Raw genomic sequence first — 22,467 nt, forward strand, 5'->3', positions numbered from 1 at the left:
GTCTAATAATTTTATTTTTTTAAAAAATATGTGAATTTGTTTTTATTTTTCAATGTGTTTGAAAATATATTTGAGTTTGTATTTATATTTGAGTTGGTATTGGTATTGGTATTGGTATTGGTATTGGTATTGGTATTGGTATTTTTATTTTTATTTTTATTTTGAACAAAAACAGTATTTGGTGTTGGGATGAAGCTCAAGAATTGCACCCAAGTTTTTTTTCTTTTTGTTTCATTTACCCCAACAAACTCAGTTTCTGCAACTAAAACATAATCGGCTGCGATTGGATTTGTTGTAATAATACCCTTGCCTATCTATAATTGTAAAATCTAAAATTAGTAAAAATTATTATTGTTTTATTTTTTTTTTTTAATATTTACCGTTTCAATGATTATTTTTGCTGTTGATCCATTATCCATTTGTTCAGAAATAAAAGATTTAGATAAATAAACACTTTTATTTCTGAAGAATGGCTTCTCTAAATACATACTTCCAAAAGTTGTTTCTTCAACAAACATGTTGTGTCTTTTAGATTGGTAAACCCAATGAGATGATACAACCCATTTATGGGTTAAAACGCCAGAAAGAGTTTTCATTGTTGGAGATTCTTGATTTGTAACTACATGTGTAATATCTTTATCAAAGTCGACATATTGCACTATACCTCCCAACTCTTCAATAATTTTAGTAACTATTTTTAATTCTTTTTGTTTTGGATCAAAACCGGTTAAGCAAACTTTAATTTGTGTCTGTAAAAGTGATGGAGGAAGCTTCACAGTGGTATCTATATCATAATCTTGATAATCAAAACCCATATCGAAATCCATTTCGAAATCGATATCCACGTCATCTTCATAAATAATTTTTGGTGATGGTGGTAATATATATTTACTGTTATTTATACCATTACTATTATTATTATTATTATTATTATTATTATTATTATTATTATTATTACATATCTTATTATTCATATTTTTTGGTTGAGGATTGAATACCAAGGAATTTGGGTTTATAGATGGGGGTCTAACGGGTTTACTAATTTGAATGCCAGTGCTTTTAGTTGGAGTAGTATGTGGAGTATTTATAATAGGTTTATTAATTATATTTGTATTTGGTAAATAATTACTTATATTTGGTTTAGAAATCATATTATTATTATTACTATTAACTGATGTATTGTTATTATTATTTACAGTATTATTATATAAACTGGGTTTTAAGGGGCTAATACTTTTATTGCTAACTGGAGGAGGGTTGGGGATGGTAACTTTAAGTGGACTAGTAATTTTATTGCCATTATTATTATTGTTATTGTTATTGTTATTGTTATTGTTATTGTTATTGTTATTGTTATTGTTATTGTTATTGTTATTGCAATTAATACTTTCTTTTAAAGTTTTGATATTATCTTCCAATTCTTTAATCTTATTTAAATAGGATTGATTTTCATCTCCAATTTTATGGTTTTGATCTTGTAAGATTTGAAGTGATTCTTTGTATTTCAAATCTTTTTCTTGATGGTCAGAGAGAGATTTTTCCTTTTCTTTTTCAGATTCAGAGTATCTTGATTCAAGTTGGTTTGCTTTCTCCAAAAGTAATTGATGCTCTATTTTTGAAGATTCTATAATATGATCTTTTTCTTCTATAGCTTGATCATAATTGATTTTTGATTTTTCATAATCTTCTAAATTTGATTTTAATTGATCAATTTGAATGTTATTATTGAGGATTGTTTGATTTAGTTTTGTAATCTTCCCTTCTTTTTCGATGTTGCTTTTTGTTAATGATTCATTTAAACTATCTATAGTTTTTTGTAATTCAACTCTAAACTCTAGCTCCTTTTGTTTTCCCTCGGCTATTTTTGATGTTTTTTTTAACTTTTTTAAAAATTGGATTTCCCTTTCTGTATAAGAACTGGAGTCACCGATATCAATTGATGAATTTGAATCAATACTACTTAAAAAATTATTAGATCTATTGCCGGTAAAAATACCACTATTTTCATTATTGCTGTTGCCATAATTTGCAGTTGATGTTGTAGTGGTTGTAGTTGTAGTGGTTGGAGGTTTATTATTGTTATTGTTATTTCTACTCCTTTCCATTGCCAAAATAATATCGCAGCTGCCACTAATTTCCTCATCATCAATCTCTTCTTCTTCTTCATCTTTTGTTTCAAATTTGTTAAGTTTACGTTTCTTTGAATCAATTTCAGAAGGTGTACCTGGTGTTGATGATTCTGGGCTACTATATTGGGGCTGGTATAAATAAATTTGGTGTTAAAGTTAATTTTTAATAAAAACTATATTTAAAGATATAACAACTTACATCATCGTTATCGGTTTTGAATCTTTTGTAATCATTAGTGGTTGTAGTTGTTGTATTTCTTAAATTACTGTTGTTATTACGATTATTATCTCCATTACCATTATTGTTATTATTATTATTATTATTATTATTATTATTATTATTATTATTATTATTATTATTATTATTATTATTATTATTATTATTATTATTATTATTGTTGTTGTTGTTGTTGTTGTTTATATCTCTGTAATAATGAGTAATTTCAGTATCATATATATCAACACTAATAAAATTTGGGTCGCCTGGGGTGATTTGTACGCTCATCAAATCTAAGTCTCTTTTCATAATGACCATTATATAAAAGCTTTAAGTTCTCCAAATGCCTGATGTGTATTCTCTTTAATCATTAAGTATTATAAGAATTCAATTATTGATGATCTAATAGCTTATCTGCTTGTAATGATAATCTTGCTTGACGATATTACTTGTATATCGATATTATATTGTTCTTCAGTTCTTCATCTTGTAAGCCAATTCTCTAAGTGAAATGAGATTCTACTTGGCCGTTGTGTAAACTTCGAAAGGTTTGAAGTTGGTTATTTATATTATATCTATTACGATTATTATTATTATTATTATTATTATTCATATTGTTAATATTTCTATTATTATTTCTATTATAATTATTGTTAGTGTTATAATTATTCATATTATTATTATTATTATTATTATTATTCATATTGTTAATATTTCTATTATAATTATTGTTAGTGTTATTATTATTATTATTATTATTATTATTATTATTATTATTATTATTATTAATTCTATTTGTATTTTCTATGATATATTGAATAACATAATTTACTAAATTGGCATTTTCAATTTCATTATTTATTTGGGCTTGAATTAATCTGGAAGTTGGCACTTGGTTATAATTTATGGGAATTGCATTATTTTCTTGATTTTCATTTTCAATTACAAAATTTCCATTTTCCTCCTCCTCTTGACCTCCATTTTCTTCACCTCCATTTTCTCTTTCTTCTTTTTGATCTTGAGAAACTTGGGCATCATCTTCTTGATTATATTCATCTTCTTGGACATAATCTTCTTGGGCAATATCTTGGTCACTTTGGTTATACTCTTCATTAAGTTTGCTGGCATTTTCTCTATCATCGGTATCCATATTTCCGGCGGTATTTACATGATCATCTTGGGTGAGAATTTTGATATCATCTTTAATATTTCTATCTATATCATTACTATTTTCTATATAACCGTTTTCTTCAGAATCATTGGTATCACTATAATCCATGATTTATTTAAATTATATTTTTTTTATTTTTTTAGTTAATTATTATTATTACTTCCGTTACTATTACTATTAAATTATTTGTGTTTATTTTTATAAAGTGAAAAAAAAAAAAGGAGAGAAAAAAAATAATTTTGGGTGTGTGAATTTTTTTTTTTAAAAAATTAAAAAAATTAAAAAAAATTAAATTGAAATATATTTTTTTTTTTCCAATAAAAACCATTTTGAAAATTTTTTAAAAAAAAGCCAAAAGATTGAAAAAATATCAATCAAAATGTTACAATTTAATTTTTTTCGTAAAAAAATCTTTTTATTTATTATTTTTTTATTGATTTATTTGTTATTTTCCACCATCTTTTTTCCAACTCCACTTTGGTAAACCTAAATTTGGTGCTTCAATTTTATTTAATAAATTATTGCTGTTATTATTATTACCTGTTAAAAAACCACCAATATTTCTTTTACTAATTGAATTTTTAAAATCTTCTTTGAATGATTGTTCTAAATCGTTGATTAAAGATTGAATCATTGATTTAAATGTTTGGTCGTGTAAGCTGATTAAATCATCATTTAATAATAACTTGAGCATTGGTAAAATTTGTTCTTGAATTAATTCTTTTGGAACATTTGTAACTGAAACATATGCTCTAATAGCATCGAATAAACTTTGAGACATTGATTTTCTTTGTTGACCTGAAGGATCTAGATTATTTTTACGAGCCAATTCAATGATTCTTGGTACGATGAAAGAGTCTCTGAATCTTGGTTTGACAGTTGGTATAATTTTAGTCATAGAGTTTACAAATTTAACCTCTACCAAATGGTTTTTATCATCTAAAATTCTATCGATGGAGAATGCTACTCTTTCAATTACGCTATCGTCGAGTAAATATGATACTGCTATTGATAATGTGCCTAAACAGTCGAATCTTACTTGACGGTCTGGATCAGTACTTAATGTGATTAAAGATGGTACAACAGAGTTGGCAATCTGATCCGTCTTGAAGGATGGAATAATAGCATTTAAAATTTCTAATATATTTGATCTGACTTGATTTGATGGATTGGCTGTGAGATCTGAAAGTAGTTCGGCAACATCTTTCTTTTTGTCAAAAACATTTCCACAAAGTAACTCTATACATTTTACTAGAGATTGCTTATCATTTTTAGACCAACCTCTTTCTTCCATTGAAATTTGAACGATTAAATCTTTGAGGAAAGATGTTAATTCGGAGGACTCTAATGTTTGTAATGCACCAGTTGTATAAATTGAAAGTAATCTATATTTTTTAGTGTTGTCAGTTCTTGGGTCTTTTTGGAATTCACGGTTGAATGCATTCTTTACAACACGCTTTGTGAAAACGGTTCCAAATGTTTTACAGAATAAATTTAATGCCTTTGAGAAACTTGTAATAACCAAACTATTGTTGATTGGAATGCATGATATAATCTTTATAAACTTATTTATAAAATCATTTGACATCCACTCTAATGAAGACCATCCAGTTATTTCATTTGATACAGTTGATACTAAATAATTTTCAAATTGGGAATTTAATTTAACCATTTCATTTTGACCTAAAATTGAAATTCTAATTGCTGAATTTGTTATAACTGTACTAGAATTATTTTTATTATGACTATTGCTACTATTTGAAGAACCTTCATTATTGTTGTTATTATTATTATTACTATTGTTTTGATTTTTATTATTATTATTACTATTATTATTATTATTATTTTGATTTATTTGGAATTGATATAATGCCTCTTGTTTATTATATTCATTTTCGATTTGGTTTGAATCTTTTTCCGAAATAAATGGTGATGATGAAATAGTTGATTGATAAATTCTTGGTGTTAAATCCATAAAGCAGTTTAATAAATGATCCAATTTGACAGTATCTTGTTCTGGTATTTTATATTCATCTTTTTGGCTGTAGTATTTATTTAAAATTGTTTGCATTTCATTAAGGATGAAGGCTACTAATTTTGAATGCAACGACTCTAATAAATCTGTCCAATTGGCTAGTGATGGTAAAAAGTGTAAACGAGTTGCAATGGAGACTTCAATTTCTTGATCATATAATAACTTTTTGAAAGATTCCTCAATTTGATTATACTTGTCGTTTGTATCGAAAAAGTTAATCAATAAAGCAAAGTTCTTTGCAACGGATTCTCTTACAAGACTGCTCTTATCTTCGCCCAATTGTTGAAGAATTGATAAAATTAAACTTAATCTAAGATCAGCACTTGCGAATTGAGATAAACAACCACATGAATCTGCTACTAGTACACGACGTTCTGGATGCTTTTCGGATAATTGTTCCCAACATTGCGATAGAATTTCAGTTTCTGTTCTTTGTGGACCAATAAATGATGCTAATGCCATGCAGCCTCTCATTATAACATGTCTTTGAACTTCGTTTGGCTTCTTTATGAGATTGAATAATAACTTGGTTAATGAGAAACGTGTGGTTTCATCTGGATGATTCGAAATAACAATTAAAATTAATGGGATCAACTCTTCTCTCTTGTTAATCAACACACCTGGAACAATGTTTGGTAATGAATCGGCAACAATTTTAACAATACTTTGATTATCGGAATCTAATGTACGAATTTTATCGACCTCCTCGGCAATTCTAACTGATATTTCACTTTCATCATCCATATTTGATACAATTCTAAATGCTACTGTTTGTCTTCTCTTTTCTACTAAATTTCTATAAGTTTTTCTCATAATCGATAATCCACTTGTGTCAAATAATTTATTTGGTGTGCTTGATGTACTGTTGGTATTGGTAATGGTAGTATTTGACAAGTCTCCAAATTTTGGTGATGGGATTGAACCTGATAAATCATTTTGTGATGTTCCTGCTGATGATGATCTTAATGGAGACAATAAACCTCTTCTACTAAACTCTTCAATTTTCTTTTCAAACTCTTTGTTCTATAAAAAATTAATAAAATTAAAAAAAAATTAGTATGTAAAATATAAATATTAAATAGAACAATATAACTTACTTTATTTAATAATTCATTATTTTCTTTTTGAAGTAATTGAATTTTTTGTTTTGATTCTCTAAAACTTGTTTCTGTTTCTAAAATATCTTTTTTTAATTTTGCAATTTCGGTCATTGATTTTGACAAGGCGCCTTGAATACCTGAGTCACCATTTTCAAAGAAATAACGGTACATTGTTAAAATGGAAGGTGGCTCTGCACTGTTTTTACTAATATCAGACCAATGATTAATATCATCTTCAATCTCTTCAGACATTGATACTGCAGTAAGTGTATAATTATTCTTTTTTAAATAACCTTTGACCAAATAATTTAATATCTTTAATTCATGGGCTTTAATTCTTTCCTTGGATAATTCTTTTAGTGTATCTTTATCCTCTTCTGACAATGATAAAAAGACATTACTGCTGCTTGCTGCCAACGGACTAGTATTGCCATTTGCTCCATTTATTGAGTGTGGTGATGAAACATTAATTGATTGTGGAGGTGGGGTTTGGTGTGATGTTGCTGTTGTTGAGCCTTTGATCGTATTTAAATGTGACTTGGTTTTATATAAATCTTCTTTACATTTTCTTAACTCGTATTCTAACAATGCAATTTTATCATCCTTTGATTTTAACGATTCCATTTCATATGCTGATAAATTATTATTACCACCCTCATTCTTTTTCTTTTCTCTAACTGAACGAACTGGGTCGCTTGTATTTGATTCTGTTATCTCTTTATTAAAATAATTTCTTAACGATTGTAATTCTGTGCCATCATCTTCCATTAACTCTTGATAAAACTCTAACGCTGTTAGATAATACCCTTTACCTATCAAAAATTTTCCAATTTCTTCTTTATTCATTTTATTTTCAAAGAATTATATTTTATTAATATAAAATAAAAAGAAGAAAAATGGTTTTAAATAAATAAAATAAATAAATATATATAAATAATTATAAAAAATTAAAAAAATAAAATAAAAAAAAAAAATAAAAAAAATAAAAATCATGCAATATTAAAAAAAATAAATAAAAAATAAAAATTAAAAAAAAATATTTTATTTATTTTGAAAAAAAAAAATTTTCAAAAAAAGAAATCAAAACCATGATTCTTTCGTTTCACTGGTTATCATTTATACTTTAAAGTATGTAATATATATCTACCTATATTTTCAATTTTTATTATTTTTTTTTTTTATAAATTTTAATTTTGTTTGTTTTTATTAATAAATTTAAATATTATATAACTGCCAAATCTATATTTAAATAAATCTAAACATTATACCTAAAAATAAAACAATTACAAATTTAATTATTTTATAAATATAAAAACTAAATGATAATTATAATAAATATTAATATTTATTAAATATCATTCAAAAAAAAAAAAATGCTATGTTTTTTCATATTCAACTGTATTCTTGATACGATTTTGCTGGTGACTATGGTAATGGCCCTGCTATTAATCCTGATTTAAATGTAAAAAAGGGTACCTATTAAACCATTATAACAAATATATAATAGATATATTTTGATATAATGTTTAATGTTATATTAGTAATATATTACTAATTTCTTTTTTATTAAATAAAAAAAATAGATTATATCAGTTAGTTTTAAATTAGAAAATAATATAAAATGTTAATTTTAATGCAAAATTTAGTTTAATATATTCTTTATTTATCCATTTTTTTTGTTTTTGTTTTTTTTATATTTATTAATAAAGTTTTTTTGTTTTATTTTATTATTTTATTTAACATCTTTTTGTTGTCTTTTATTGTTCCAAAGTAATTTTTGGTCTTGTTTCTTTTGATATTGCTTCCAACCGAAATAGCCAGCAATAGAGAGAACAGCGATACCCAAAAGCCAACCGTTACCAGAGGATTTTTGCATGGCTCTTTGTGCATTTATATTGCTGTTGAGATTTGACTTCATGTTTTGATAGTTAGAACCAAGGTTAGATTTAGCATCATTGAGAGTACTCTTGGCATCTTTGAGATTTGATGAGATGTTTTCTTTGGAAGCATTAATACCGGAAGCAACAGATCCTATATTCTCTTTGGCATTCTTAATTCCAGAGGTAACAGTTTCTTTGGCATTTTTGGCAGTATTCATAATTTTTTCTTTATCTTTTTCCCAGTTATCCATTTTATTATTTAATTATTTATATATATGTTTTTTAATATTTATTTATTGAGTTAATATTATGATTATGATTATTGATATGAATAAAAAAAAAAAATTATTATTTATACACCAATTTAACAAAAAAAAAATAAATTAAAAAAATTAAATTTAAATTAAATAATGAATTTATTTATTTATTAAAAAATAGTAATTATTAAAAAAATTATTTATTATATTTTTAAATTCAATGTAAAATCAAAATGAAAAACAAAAATTTTTGTAGATTAACCCACACTAAATTATTTGAAAAAAAATTAAATAAATTAAAAAAACAATATATTTTTTTGTTTTTTTTACAGATATGCACAAAAATGGCATTAAAATATTTTTATTTACAAAAAAAAAAAATAATAATAATAATTAAAAAAAACGTAATGGGGTTATGAGAAAATAATATATGATAAATAAGGTAAAACATAAAGAAAAATAATATTAAATTTTATTGAGATATACTTTATTTATAAGAAAGGGGTCCTATTATCATTACCATGTTGTTATTTACAAAAAACTATTTATATACTATTGCCATTATTGTGTCCATATATACAATTATAATTTATTATTACTTTTTTTTGAAAGTTGAATTTATTTTATTTTATTTTTTTTATTTTAATTTTTTTGTTGAATTATTGTTTTTGTTCTTGTTCTTTATTTGAAGATGCAAATTTTGAAGCTTTATCTATCAATTTATATGAAATAAAACAAACCAAACCAAATGATGCAGCAATACCCCATGCATATGAATTGAATCTAACAAAACCTTTATAAAACTCTGATACATTTAATTTGGGTGGATTGGCTTCGCCACTCTTTAAATCAAACTCTATATTCTTTTGCTTGAAATAATCTGAAAAACTTTCACGTGGTTTATATGTATTTTGATCTTTTGAATGAAATGAATTGCCACCTACTTTTTCATATGAATTTGTATTACCACCACTTGCATTTTTATGTTCAGTCTTTGCTTGTTGTTGCTTTTGATTTTGTATAAACTCTTCATTATTTCTTTTAATTTGATCTTTTAAATTTCTGACTCTAAAAGCAGTTTCTCTATCTTGATTATCTTTTACCATTTCTATAAGTATAGTTTTTATTAATAAAACTAAAAAAACCAAAAACACTTCTATTTATATGAATAATAAAAAAAAAATTTTAATTAAATTTTAAAATAATTAGGTGTAGGAAAAAAATAATAAAAAAAATAATTTAATTTTTTATTAAAATTTCTTATTTTTTTTATTTTTTTTTTTATTTTTTTTTTATTTGAATTTATCTTTTTTTATTTTTTTATTTTTTTTTTTATATTTACTTACTATATAAAGGTTGGCTTTATATTTACATTATTATGAAAAAAATTTGTTGGGTCATATTTATTTTTTAAGTCCAATAGTTTATCATAACAATGATCATAGATTATTGAAATATGTTGTGAACCATCTGTTGTATTTGAATAATCACCATAACAATATTTGTTTGATAATTTTGAGTGAGTATTGAAAGTCCATTGACGAATTAATTCTCTTGAGTCTTCTGATACTATTTTTGAAAATATAATTAATTGATATTTGGCGTTTCTGTATGGAAATGATGATGTATCTTTGAGTGGGTGGTTTGTGACTGCTCCACCCAAGTGGATTAATAATAAAGTACCAGTTTTAGTTGGATGGTCGCTGATGGCTTCTAATAAGATATCAACGGCTTCGCTATTTAAGGAGTGCTTTAAAAATGGTCCTCTTTGATAGTATTTTCCTGGAGGCACTTTACTATTCATTAGTTTCTGTAAATCTACATATTTGATATTTTCCATTTTGCTGACTATCGGCGCACCTATTTTCGATATCTCTTCAACCAAAGGTCTACCATCCTCTTCTTTGCCATTATAAATTGCTAAAATTACAATGTTCTCTGATGTTATTGATATTTCACACGATAGCTCCCATGGTGTTTGGGGATCTCTATCTATTTCACCCAATTTGACTAAAACCTCTTTGCAACCATCCAATGGATAAATGAATGTGCCTAGAAATATATTTGGAACTGGGTGTAGTTGAAAAATAAACTCTATTACCACACCATAATTTGAACCAGCACCTTTTATTCCAAAAAATAAGTCTGAATTTGTTTCATTGTTGACCGTCATCACCTCGCCTTTATAGTTTACAATGGTAACTTGTAACAAACTATCTACAGTTAGACCAAAGCTTCTTGATAAGTGTCCCAAACCACCACCCAAAGTTAAACCCGCAACACCAGTATGAGAGACATGTCCAGATGGAACCTGCAAACCAAATCTTGAAGTCTCTAAATCCAGCTCACCAAGTAAGCACCCAGCCTCTACAGTAGCAGTTCTTTTATCTGGGTCAACAACAATCTTTTTCATACTTGAAAAATCTATTAGCAAACCATCTTTACATGCAGACGTTGTACCATGACCACCCGCTTTAATTGCAAAGTCCAATCCATAGCCCCTTGAAAAATTTACCGCCTTTACAACATCGTTAATATTTTTTGGATATACTATTAAGATTGGTGTATTCTGTACATCTAAATTCCAACGATTTAATAGAGATGCACCGTATTCTTCTGAGCCTCTTCTTTGGACAACACCTTCAATTGATACCTGAAATGCACTAATAACCCCCTCCCCAATATCTTGCATATTGAATGAAAATAATTAAAAATTAAAAAAAAAAAAAATTGTGTTAAAATTAAATTTTAATTTTTTCAAAAAAAAAAATTAATTTAAAATTTTAAAATAATTTATTATTTTTCTTTTTAGTTTTACAAAAAAGGATGCATTATTAACATTTTTTACATATTATTACTAGCATCTAAACTTGGTTTGATATTAGCATTATTATGGAAAAAGTTGGTGGGGTCATATTTATTTTTCAATTCTACCAATTTGTCATAGCAATGTCCATAAACAAGAGTCATTGGTTGTGAACCATCTGTAGTATTAGAATAATCACCGAAACAGTATTTAGATAGCTTTGTATGTGTGTCGACGGTCCATTGACGAATAGCTTGCTTGGTGTCATCTGATGGAATGATGGAAAGAAGGATGATTTGGTATTCGGCCTCTCTGTGTGCAAATGAAGAAAAGTCCTTTGGTGTCTCTCTTACTTTACCGCCTAAATGTGTCAAGAGAATAGCTCCTGATTTGGTTGGGTGGCTATTGTACGAGTCGATGATGATGTCAACAATCTCTTTATTAAGCGAATCTTTAATGAATGGTCCACGTTGATAGTACTTTAGACCGTGTGGTACTTTGTCGTCAATAACCTTTTGGAGCATGACATATGGGATCATGTTAATTCTGCTGACAAAGGGTGAACCAAATGTGGATATCTTTTCAATAATCTCTTTGCCATTCTCTTCTGTACCGTTGTAAATTGCCATTACTGCAACACCCTCTGGTGTGATCGAAATAGCGCATGACAATTCATTTGGTGTGCTTGGATCCGATGCAAGCTCACCCAACTTTACCAAAGCGTCTTTGCAATTATCGTGCTTATATACAAATGTGCCTAAATAAACATTGGAAACTGGATGCAATTTAAATACAAATTCAGTAACAACACCATAATTACTACCAGCACCTCTCATGCCATAAAGTAACTCTGGATTGGTTTCTTCATTTACAACCAATATATCACCTTTATAATCTACCATTGTAATCTCTAACAAACTATCTGATGTTAAGCCAAGACTTCTAGACAAATGACCAATGCCACCACCTAATGTTAAACCTGCTAAACCACTATTTATAAAACAAAAATTAAATAAATATATATTTTTTTTAAAAACCCAATTATAAATTATAATAATATAAAATGATATTTTACGTGTGTGAAACATGGCCTGATGGAATATGTAATCCAAACTTTGAAGTTTCGTCATCTAAATTTCCAAGAGTACAACCAGCTTCAATTCTAACAGTTTTAGTATCTGGGTCTACTTTAATATTTTTCATTTTTGAAAAATCAATTAATAAACCATTAACACATGCAGATGAGATACCATGGCCACCCGATTTAACTGCTAAATCCAATTCACACTCTCTTGAAAAATTTACAGCTTTAACAACATCATTTATATTTTTTGGGAACACTATCAAGAGTGGTGCATTTTGAACATCTAAATTCCAACGATTTAAAAGTGATGCTTTGTATTCTTCTGAACCTTTTCTCAACACATTTCCCTCAATAGATGAACAAAAATTATTTACAATTTCACCAGCACCGCAACTTGTTGCCATTTTGATTTATTTTATTTAATTTTTCTGCTATTAACAAAATTTAGATGGAGCACGCGAGGAAAAAAAAAAAAAAACAAATTATGGGCACAAAAAAAAAAAAAAAAAAAAAAAAATTAAAAAAAAAAAATTTAGAACAAAAATAAATATCTAAAAAAAATTAAGAGAAAAAAATAAAAGATTGTTGGTTGGTTGTTTGTTGAAAATGAAATCTTTGGAAAAGCCCCAAAAAAAAAAAAACAAACTATGGGCCCCAAAAAAAAAAAAAAAAAAAAAAAAAAAAAAAAAAAAAAAAAAAAAAAAAACCCAGGGGTTTGGGAGAAAAATTTTAAATTTTTAATTCTTTTTTGAATTTTAAAAACTGCTCTTTTTCTTCAAAAAATTAACCATAAAAAGAGAAACGCGGTTCCCTAATTTTATTTGTTTCTTTTAAAATAAACGAAAATTTTTTTTTTTTTATTTTTTTGGAATACCGAAATTTTTTTTTTTTTTTTTTTCTTTTGCCCAAAAATTGTTTTTTTTTTTTCTTTTGGGTTTTGCACTTTGGTTTGGTTTTTTGCTTTTTTTTGAAACCCCCCATTAAAATTTTTTTTTTTTTGATTTTTTTTTTTTAAGTTCCCTTGTCCTTTAAAAAAAAAATTTTTTCTCGCCCCTTTTTAATGAAAAAAAAAAACGCCAAATTGCAAAAAATCCTAATTTGCCTTTTTTTTGGTCAACCCATTTCAAACTCAGCCCACCATTTTAAATAAAAAAATTATAATTAAAAAAAAATTTAAAATTTTTTTTTTAAAAAATCAAAAATTTTTTTTTATCTCCATAAATTAAATTCGGGGGGGAAATATTGCATCAAAAAGGTTTGGGGGGTTTATTAAAAAAATGGAAAAAAAAAAAATGTTTTTGAATTCCCTCCCCAAAAATCTACGAAAATTTTTTTTTTTTTAAATTTTTTTTTTTTTTTTTTTAAAAATTTTTTTTTTTTTTTTAAAATTTTTTTTTTTTCCAACATAAATAAAAAAAAAAAATACTATATTTTATTTCGGTGTATCTAAGTACTAGTAAACTTGTTAACATTAACAGATAAATAAATATTTATAACTGTAAGTATAATAGAAAAAAAAAAAAAAAAAATTATCAGATCCAAATTTCTTTTATTAACCACAAATTTATTTTTTTCAAAAATTTTTTTTTTAATTTTCATTTTTTTCATTTTCATTTTTTCATTCTCATTTTCTCTTTTGCAGTGTATCAATAATTAAATAAATATATTTTTAGAAAAAAATAATTTAAAAAAAAAAAAAAATGGTTAAAAAGAATGTAAAAGCAAAGAAGGTCAATGCTACCAGTGCTGTAAATGCTACCAAGACCGCCAATGGTGTTGCTAATGCTAATGCTGAAAATCCTGTAAAACCTGTAGATGCTGTAAATGCTGTAGGTGCTGTAAATGCTGTAAATGCTAACGAACCTCCAAAAATCAAGGTCAAAAAGACCAGATCCAAGAAAACTAGACAGTTTAAAAAAGAGTTGGAGTATTGCTTCCGTAAAAACCCATTCCCAGACTCCATCGAGAAAGAGATCATCGCCTACCAATTAGAAATGACCGTCGATCAAGTCGTCACATGGTACAAGCACAAGAGGGAAAACTTAAAGAAATCTAACAACACATCCTACAAAGATTACTTTATCTCAAAGTTTTCTAAAACCACCAAAGAGTTAAACTATTTCTTCAACAATTTCCCATATCCCACTGAAGAGAACATTGAATACTTTTCATTAATCTATGGTGTTGCCAAAGAAAAGATCAAAATATGGTTCAACTCTAAGAGACACAGCAAGAAAGCATCACATGTATTCTTTAGAAATGGTATCATGCATAATATGTTTTACGATCCAAACCGTCATATTGGTGATTCCTATCGTTTCTATGAAGAAGAATACGATATTAACAATGGTGAGATTATAGTGGTAGAAGGTCAATATATACCAAAACGTATTAAAACTTTTGACTATAGAGTTTACACTGTTAACAACCTCACAGAATCCAAAAAGAGAAATCTTTTAAGCCAAAGAAGAAATAATGCTCAACAAACCTTTTCTTTGGACTTCCTTCTTAATGAGAAAAGAAATAAAGATGGAACTAGAACTTTTTATAATAAAGATGGAACTACTGCTATCACTATCACCCCCTCTTCTGTTACAAAAAAGAAAAATATAACTAGAGCTACCGATACTCCTAAAAAAACTCAAATAAGAAAAAAAACAAAAAAATCAGAAAAAACACCATCACCAACTCAAACCCCAGTTCCAGCTCCAATCCAAACTCCAACTCCAACTCCAACAACTCCAATCCAAGTCCAAACCCAAACCCAAACTCCAATTCAATCTAACAACAATGTTTGTTTATTTAACAATGTTAATATCTATAATAACAATAACAAACATACCACTGTTTTAGAGGATTTTGTCCATTATAGAACTTATAATAGAGCTGCACCATTTAGTCATTTCTCCAATCAAGATAATATTGTTAATAAAAATAATATTATCGGTAATAGTAGAATTAATAATAATAACTGTAATTATTCATTCAATAATACCACTCATAATATAAAAGTTAATAATAATAATAATAATAATAATAATAATAATAATAATATGATTAATAATATTATGAATAATAATAAGAACAACAACAATAAAAATAATAGTATGAATAATAATAATAATAATAATATGAATAATAATCTTAATAATAATAATAATTACAATTTATCCTACAATCCAAACTTTAATCCATATTCCAATATCTATAAAACAAATATTGATATAACAAATATGTCAAAGCTTTCCAAGGAAGTCAATTTAAATATCAGTAGAAATGCCAGTATTTTCGGTTATACTATTCCAGGCAGTAATATTGATAGTAGTGTTGTCCATTATAATAATAATAATAATAATAATAATAATAATAATAATAATAATAATAATAATAGAACCATTAGCAAAAATATTCCATCCAATAACATTGACAATTCAAACAAAAAATTATTAATTGATTTTTTAGTCAATAGCAAATAAATTTCTAAACTACAAATAAAATATATTTAAAATTTAATTAAATAAATCTTTTAGATAAAGAATTTTTATTTTATTTTTTATTTTTATTTATTTTTTATTTATACCTAAATTTCCATCCCTAGTATCCATATTTTCGTTAAAACTATAAAAAAAAAAAATATGGTCAGTATTTATTTTTTTTATTTTTTTTTATTAATAGTTTTCACTTACATATTTTTTTCACTATTTGTTTCACCTTTTAATATTTCTAATATTCTAAGGTACTCCACATTGGTTGTATCTACTTCGGTATCATCAATATCCAACAATTGATCGAGATCTAGTGTATTTTTTTTTGTAAATTCATTTGAAAAAATTGGATCATCATTGGTGTTGTTTATTAAAAAAACTAATTTACTTTCATTTTGGTTGTTAATAAATAAATTACTGTCATTATCACTATTTTTATTGTTATTATTATTATTATTATTATTGTTGTTCATATTGGTTTGGTTATTATTAGGATCATACAAAAATTTATCCATTTTACAATTTTTATTAATAGGGTTAATATTATTTTATTTGTAATAAAAACGAAAAAATAATTTAAAAATATAATTAATTTTTTTTTTATATTATTATTACAATCAATTATTATTATTTAAGGTAATTTAAAAAAAAGTTAAATTATTGTAAATGATAACAGTTGTAGCATTTTTGTGTTTTTTTTTTTTTTTTTTTATTAATTTTATTAATATAAATATATTATATTTATTAATTATATTATTTTATACTATTATTATGGCTGTATGTGTATTTTTTGAAAAAAAAAATAAAAAATTTTATTTGGAAGTGGGTGTTAGTGGGCCAAATTTTTACCCCTTTTTTTTTGTAAAAAATTTTATTTTTTTATCTATTAAATATTATTATTCGAACAGTTTTTTTTTTTTTTTTTTTTTTTTTTTGTTTTTGTTTTGCATTTATGAAATTTAATCAATTTCATTTTCAATTTTTTAAATTGATTTTGGGGTTGTTACCAAATATGTTTTCCATATGAATTTTATATTTTAAAAAATGTTTTATAATATGTAATAAAAATCACAATATAAAAAACTGTATTAATAATTAAAAGTATTGATTTATTTAATGCTTTTAAAATCCTATGATAAATAAAAGGATTTTTTTAAAATATAATTACAATTTTCGATAGAAATATAAAAAAATAAAACAATTGGGTGGAGTTGAAATAAATATTAAATATTTAATATTTATTTTTATTTATTATATTTTAATTTGTAAAAATATCTTTTGGAATAATAGATGTTAAGAAAGTATTAATATAATGAATATCAAAGCAAGTATTTTCATATGTTTGTGATTTTTGTGTTTGTAAATTTAATAATTCGGTTAAGGTACCCTCTTGATTCTCGAATAAAATATATTGTGGATTTAAACCAGTTATCATTGTAGTATTAAAATCTTTAGAACCTAAAAATTGATATGTACCACCGTATGGGTCCATTAAATATAAATATGATTTTTGATCTACTTTATTTGAACCGAATAAAACTATTTGATTATTGTAGCCACTTGTTTGAATTGAATCGATGGAGTATTTTAGATTAAGATTGTCAACTGAATAAAAATTGGTACTATACTCTTCAAGGTTGGCGACAAGAATGGATTGTGATGATGATGAATCATAAGTTGAAATATAATAAAGCTTAGAGTTATAGTTATAATATGGTGGAGTGTTAAATTCGATTTCAAATAATAATTCGATTGATTGTCTATATTGTTTTTAAATTATGAATTTTTTAGAATAGGTTAATAGGTGAGTTCATCAATGGACTATTATTTTATATAGTTAAACTGTAAACTTACACGATGTCTTTGAAAATATCATAAATAATAATGTTACCGTTTTTATCAACAAAAATAAATGATCCAGCTTCGCCAATAGTATCATCATATGAGAGTTCAGATTGTATATTATATAATGCAACTAGTTTAATTAGATTTGGTTGGATTTCAAGCGGATATACACCTTGACTTGTAACAACAGCAAGATTTAAAGCATTGCTATTTATTTGTCTTGCAAAATCTAAATTTTACAGTATATTTATTAGTATATTTACTATTTATTTAAAATAATAATAAATACATACAAGCTGTTGAATTTAAAATCATTAATGGATAGTACTCTGCATTTAAATTATCTTTTAAAGTTTCACAAGTTGTGCCTATTGGTTGGATACCATTTGAAGCACCATTGCTAAATACACTACCATAAACTGATGCAATTGGTTCAGTATTTATTTGATCAGAGTCGATAGCACCTGGTGATGAGGATGTAACAATAACACCAGCACAGTAATATAAAATTGTAGATAGTAATAATAATAGTGATAATTCTAATTTCATTGTTTTATATAGCAATGTATTTTCTTTTTCCTTTTTCTTTAAATGAAATGGTAATGGTTTTTAAATAAAAAAAATTTGTGTTCAATTTTCAACACTTTTTTTTTTGAGTAAAAAAAATGTTGCTTTAATTAAAAAAATCGGGTTTGAAAAGACAAAAAATCCTTAAACATGGTATTTTGAAAATCCCAAACCTAAAAATATAGAACACATTCCTAATTATTAAATAAATAGGTGAAAATTAATTATGATGTGCAAAAATTTTTGTGCATTTTTTTTTAATTGAAAATTTTCAAATATTTTTTTTAAAATTTTTTTTTTTTTTTTAAAAAATTGAGTAAAATCAATTAAAAAATTGCTAAATCTTTAATTTGTTCAAGTTAAAATATTCCTTCTCTTTTTCAATAAATATTTAATTTTTTGTTTGATATTCATGTTACCGTCATCAATTGCTTCATCCTTTTCTTTAATTTCACCTTCTTTTCCTTTAAATAATTGAGACTTGCTTTCTAGCTGGACATTTAACTTTTCAATTTTCCCTATCAATATATTTAATAAAAAATCCTTAAATTATTTTATTAAAAAAATAAATGAAAAAATTAAATTTTATTATATTATCAAATTAATTAATGTAAAAAACACTTAGATTGCTTACTACTATATTTGTAGAAATTGTAAATCCCCCTTTTTTTACTTTTTTTTTTTTTTTTTTTTTTTTTTAAGTTTTTTAAAATTAACCCCTAAAGTGTTAAATTTTTAACTTAATTTTTTTTTTAATATAAATATTAATTACAATTGTAATTTTCATTATTAATAATATAAATTTTTTTTTTAAAATATTGGTATCTTATATAAAATGGATCAAGAATGGACATATGAACAATCAACTGGGAAATTATACGACTCATCAAACAAACATGTAGCTACAGGATATTCAGGAAATGGAACACATATTAACAAAGCAGATTCTCAAGGTGTCAAAAGCAAAGGTCCACTTCCAAGGGGTACCTACACAATGAATGAGCCACGTAAAAGTGATAAAACAGGGGCATATGCAATGGATCTTACTCCTTCTCCTGAAAATAATATGGAGGGTCGTGATAGTTTTCAAATTCATGGTGATAATTCAAAGGGTGATAAGTCTGCCTCAGAAGGATGCATTATTCTCTCTCGTGATATTAGAGAAAAGATGTGGACATCTAATATTCACAAGCTTAAAGTAGTAGATAAAGTTTCACAAGCAAAATCAGCTGAACAATAACCTTTCAAGGACCAAATAGGTCAAATTATTACCAACTTTATTTAAAATAAATATAAATAAATATAAATAAATATAAATAAAAAAAAATAAATAAAGTTAAATGTTTTTAAAAAAGTAAAGTTTTTAAAATATATATTTTTTATTGATTTATTGATTTATTTATTGATTTATTTAAAAATAATTGAAATGAATTTTTTTTTTTTTTTTTTTTTTTTATAATTTATTTTTAACAATGGTTATCTGAAAGGAATAATTTTGAAAGATAAAACAAAATTTGGAAGATTTTAAGAATATCATCTGGGTCATTTCTATAAGATCCGTTTCCTAAAATAGAAAATCTGGAGACATGTAATAGAATATCAACGACAGAGTGGCCAGATTGTGTATGGATTCTGAAGTTTCTTAACTTTGAATTGAGTGTCTCTTCATTGAATAGAATGTTGACTTCACGTACTGTTAGGTTCTTTGGAGGATTTTTAACACCAGCGAATTCGAAATTATCTCCACTACCGAAATTAAAACCATCAATTGATACAAGTTTGTTATCAAGTAAGGTTAATTGAATGGTAATACCATTCTTTTTGTACATTTCTAAAATTAATAAAAAAAACAAAAAAATAAAGAATTAGTTATTGTAATAAATTATCATTGGTTTATATAATATATTAAAACATACCACTAAAGAACAATGGGTTATTTCTAACAAAATCTTTTTGATCATCTACTGGAACAAATAAGTTGAGTAGCAATAAACTGGAGCAGTTTTCAGTATTTAAAATACCATTTACTCTTCTACCTGGTACATTTTCGCTTTCAAATGCAGCTTTGCTATCCAAAACCCTATGGAATATTGTCATAAAATGGCCTAGAGGAACAGAGTAATCTTTGCTTAACTGTGTAGCAGGCATATATCCCCATAGATAATTTAAAAACTATAGTATTTAAAGTATTAGTAAATATATAATGGGAGTAATGATAAATTTATTAAAATAGTAATAACTTACGATTACAATGGAGGGTCTTGTGAATTTTACTAGAGAGTTTCTTTGGAGTCTTCTAAAGAACATTCTAAATACACGACCAAAAACACCACAGAATACAAGGTATTCTGGAGGAGTAAAGTTAAAAGAGTATCTTTCTAAATATGATAGACGATGACGACGATGAACGGTAAATCTTCTTTCCAATTCAAATAAATTTTGTTGTTGGTGTTGGTGATGATGGTGATGATGTTGGTGTTGGTGTTTCATTTTTTTTTTTTTTTTTTTTTTTTTTTTTTTTTTTTTTTTTTTAAGAAATTATAAAATATTTTAAATTATAAAATATAAATATTATAAAAAGTATAAATATTATAAAAAATTAATAAAATGAATGAAATGCAAAAAAAGAACCCGTAAGGATTATAATATGCGAATATATAATAATGAAAAAATAAAAAAATTATAGATGAGTTTTTATACTTTTGATTAAATTAAAAATAATTAAATAAAAATTAAAAAATAAATAAAATAAATAATATATTATAATAATAAAAGTAAAAAAAAAAAAAAAAACAATAACAAAAATACACGGTAAATTATTATTCACCGCCTCTTTGTTGTGTGAAACAATTGTGTTCTATCATCACTATATACATTAATTTAATATTCAGTTGATACACACACCCAAAAACACAATGTGCACCCATAAAAAAAAAATTTTAAAAAATTAATTATAGAAATAAGTGTGTTAATATTTCTTTTTGAACAAAGATGGGGAGGGGGTTATAAGAGTGCATTTATTTTTATCACAGAAAAAAATTAAGTTATAAAGACACTTAAAAAAAAAAACAAAGGGAAAAAAATGAAACACAAAACAAACACAATAAACACATACAATAAACACAATAAACACATACAATAAACACAATAAACACAATAAACACACACACAAACACAAATGCAACTATTCCAAATAAATATTTTTTTATTAATTATAATTTTCTATTTCAAAAAAAAGAAAAACTCAATTTCTTGTGTGTTTACCATTTATATAAACAATAGATCAAAAGATCAAACGAACAAACAACAAAAGAAAATAAAAATAAATTAACATCAAAATTAAAAAAAAAAAAACCAATTCCTATCGTGATGTTGTTATTAATATTATTATTACAAGTGATTGTTATTATTAAAAAAAAACACCTTATAAAAAGTTATTGTAATGATAAAAATAGACAAAAAAAAATTTCGATAATAAATGAAAATGTATATGCGTTAGTTTAGATGTATGTGAGGTATAAATAAATCCATACAAACAGAAAAAAAACTATTTTTGCAAGATGTATTATTAATAACATCATTATTATAATTATTCAAGAGACAAAATTTAAATATAGTTTTTATATTTAAATTATATATATCATTACATATAATATTTGGTTGTGTTTAAAAAAAAACGCTATTTGTGGTTATAAAAACTAAAAATAAATAAAGATATATTTAAATTAAAAGAATAATAATGAAAAAAATATTATTTATTTATTTATTTACTATGTAGTAGGGGTGTGTGTTATGTAATGTAATGTTATGTTATGTTATGTTATTGGTAATTCTGCAAAAAGTTATGAAAAAAGCAATACAATAAAAACAACAAACAACAAATGTTTTTTT

General features: G+C 24.8%; 11 protein-coding genes across 11 annotated transcripts; 2 read left to right on the forward strand and 9 right to left on the reverse strand.

Moving 5' to 3' along the window:
- Nucleotides 1–2,848: 2,848 nt before the first annotated feature.
- DICPUDRAFT_151236 (uncharacterized protein) lies at nucleotides 2,849–3,625 on the reverse strand (the record flags this gene model as incomplete). The annotated part of the gene is made up of 1 exon (XM_003287127.1): nucleotides 2,849–3,625. One exon carries the CDS (start codon nucleotides 3,623–3,625, stop codon nucleotides 2,849–2,851), a length of 777 nt encoding a protein of 258 aa, XP_003287175.1.
- Nucleotides 3,626–3,962: 337 nt separating this feature from the next.
- On the reverse strand, nucleotides 3,963–7,498 carry DICPUDRAFT_151237 (uncharacterized protein; the record flags this gene model as incomplete). Its single annotated transcript, XM_003287128.1, has 2 exons — nucleotides 3,963–6,575; nucleotides 6,650–7,498. The coding sequence occupies 2 exons, from the start codon at nucleotides 7,496–7,498 to the stop codon at nucleotides 3,963–3,965; spliced, it is 3,462 nt and encodes a 1,153-aa protein (XP_003287176.1).
- Nucleotides 7,499–8,263: 765 nt separating this feature from the next.
- On the reverse strand, nucleotides 8,264–8,838 carry DICPUDRAFT_91858 (uncharacterized protein). Its single transcript, XM_003287129.1, has one exon. It carries the CDS (start codon nucleotides 8,781–8,783, stop codon nucleotides 8,385–8,387), a length of 399 nt encoding a protein of 132 aa, XP_003287177.1. The 5' UTR covers nucleotides 8,784–8,838; the 3' UTR covers nucleotides 8,264–8,384.
- A 389-nt stretch (nucleotides 8,839–9,227) lies between these two features.
- DICPUDRAFT_97620 (uncharacterized protein) lies at nucleotides 9,228–9,895 on the reverse strand (the record flags this gene model as incomplete). The annotated part of the gene is made up of 1 exon (XM_003287130.1): nucleotides 9,228–9,895. One exon carries the CDS (start codon nucleotides 9,893–9,895, stop codon nucleotides 9,449–9,451), a length of 447 nt encoding a protein of 148 aa, XP_003287178.1. The 3' UTR covers nucleotides 9,228–9,448.
- A 239-nt stretch (nucleotides 9,896–10,134) lies between these two features.
- On the reverse strand, nucleotides 10,135–11,481 carry DICPUDRAFT_32093 (uncharacterized protein; the record flags this gene model as incomplete). Its single annotated transcript, XM_003287131.1, has 1 exon — nucleotides 10,135–11,481. One exon carries the CDS (start codon nucleotides 11,479–11,481, stop codon nucleotides 10,135–10,137), a length of 1,347 nt encoding a protein of 448 aa, XP_003287179.1.
- A 152-nt stretch (nucleotides 11,482–11,633) lies between these two features.
- Nucleotides 11,634–13,083, reverse strand: DICPUDRAFT_151241 (uncharacterized protein; the record flags this gene model as incomplete). The annotated part of the gene is made up of 2 exons (XM_003287132.1): nucleotides 11,634–12,585; nucleotides 12,671–13,083. The coding sequence occupies 2 exons, from the start codon at nucleotides 13,081–13,083 to the stop codon at nucleotides 11,634–11,636; spliced, it is 1,365 nt and encodes a 454-aa protein (XP_003287180.1).
- Nucleotides 13,084–14,379: 1,296 nt separating this feature from the next.
- On the forward strand, nucleotides 14,380–16,155 carry DICPUDRAFT_78030 (uncharacterized protein; the record flags this gene model as incomplete). The annotated part of the gene is made up of 1 exon (XM_003287114.1): nucleotides 14,380–16,155. The coding sequence occupies one exon, from the start codon at nucleotides 14,380–14,382 to the stop codon at nucleotides 16,153–16,155; it is 1,776 nt and encodes a 591-aa protein (XP_003287162.1).
- An 87-nt stretch (nucleotides 16,156–16,242) lies between these two features.
- Nucleotides 16,243–16,679, reverse strand: DICPUDRAFT_78031 (uncharacterized protein; the record flags this gene model as incomplete). Its single annotated transcript, XM_003287133.1, has 2 exons — nucleotides 16,243–16,297; nucleotides 16,366–16,679. The coding sequence occupies 2 exons, from the start codon at nucleotides 16,677–16,679 to the stop codon at nucleotides 16,243–16,245; spliced, it is 369 nt and encodes a 122-aa protein (XP_003287181.1).
- Nucleotides 16,680–17,422: 743 nt separating this feature from the next.
- On the reverse strand, nucleotides 17,423–18,558 carry DICPUDRAFT_78032 (uncharacterized protein; the record flags this gene model as incomplete). The annotated part of the gene is made up of 3 exons (XM_003287134.1): nucleotides 17,423–17,924; nucleotides 18,019–18,238; nucleotides 18,303–18,558. 3 exons carry the CDS (start codon nucleotides 18,556–18,558, stop codon nucleotides 17,423–17,425), a joined length of 978 nt encoding a protein of 325 aa, XP_003287182.1.
- Nucleotides 18,559–19,411: 853 nt separating this feature from the next.
- On the forward strand, nucleotides 19,412–19,932 carry DICPUDRAFT_97622 (uncharacterized protein; the record flags this gene model as incomplete). Its single annotated transcript, XM_003287115.1, has 1 exon — nucleotides 19,412–19,932. The coding sequence occupies one exon, from the start codon at nucleotides 19,412–19,414 to the stop codon at nucleotides 19,814–19,816; it is 405 nt and encodes a 134-aa protein (XP_003287163.1). The 3' UTR covers nucleotides 19,817–19,932.
- Nucleotides 19,933–19,973: 41 nt separating this feature from the next.
- Nucleotides 19,974–21,220, reverse strand: DICPUDRAFT_91859 (uncharacterized protein). Its single transcript, XM_003287135.1, has 3 exons — nucleotides 20,821–21,220; nucleotides 20,493–20,748; nucleotides 19,974–20,407 (listed from the first exon to the last, which is right to left on the reverse strand). Exons 1-3 carry the CDS (start codon nucleotides 21,064–21,066, stop codon nucleotides 20,043–20,045), a joined length of 867 nt encoding a protein of 288 aa, XP_003287183.1. The 5' UTR covers nucleotides 21,067–21,220; the 3' UTR covers nucleotides 19,974–20,042.
- Between the last annotated feature and the right edge of the window lie 1,247 nt (nucleotides 21,221–22,467).

Source organism: Dictyostelium purpureum (assembly GCF_000190715.1).
Source record: "Dictyostelium purpureum unplaced genomic scaffold DICPUscaffold_91, whole genome shotgun sequence".
Classification (NCBI taxonomy): Eukaryota; Evosea; class Eumycetozoa; order Dictyosteliales; family Dictyosteliaceae; genus Dictyostelium; species Dictyostelium purpureum.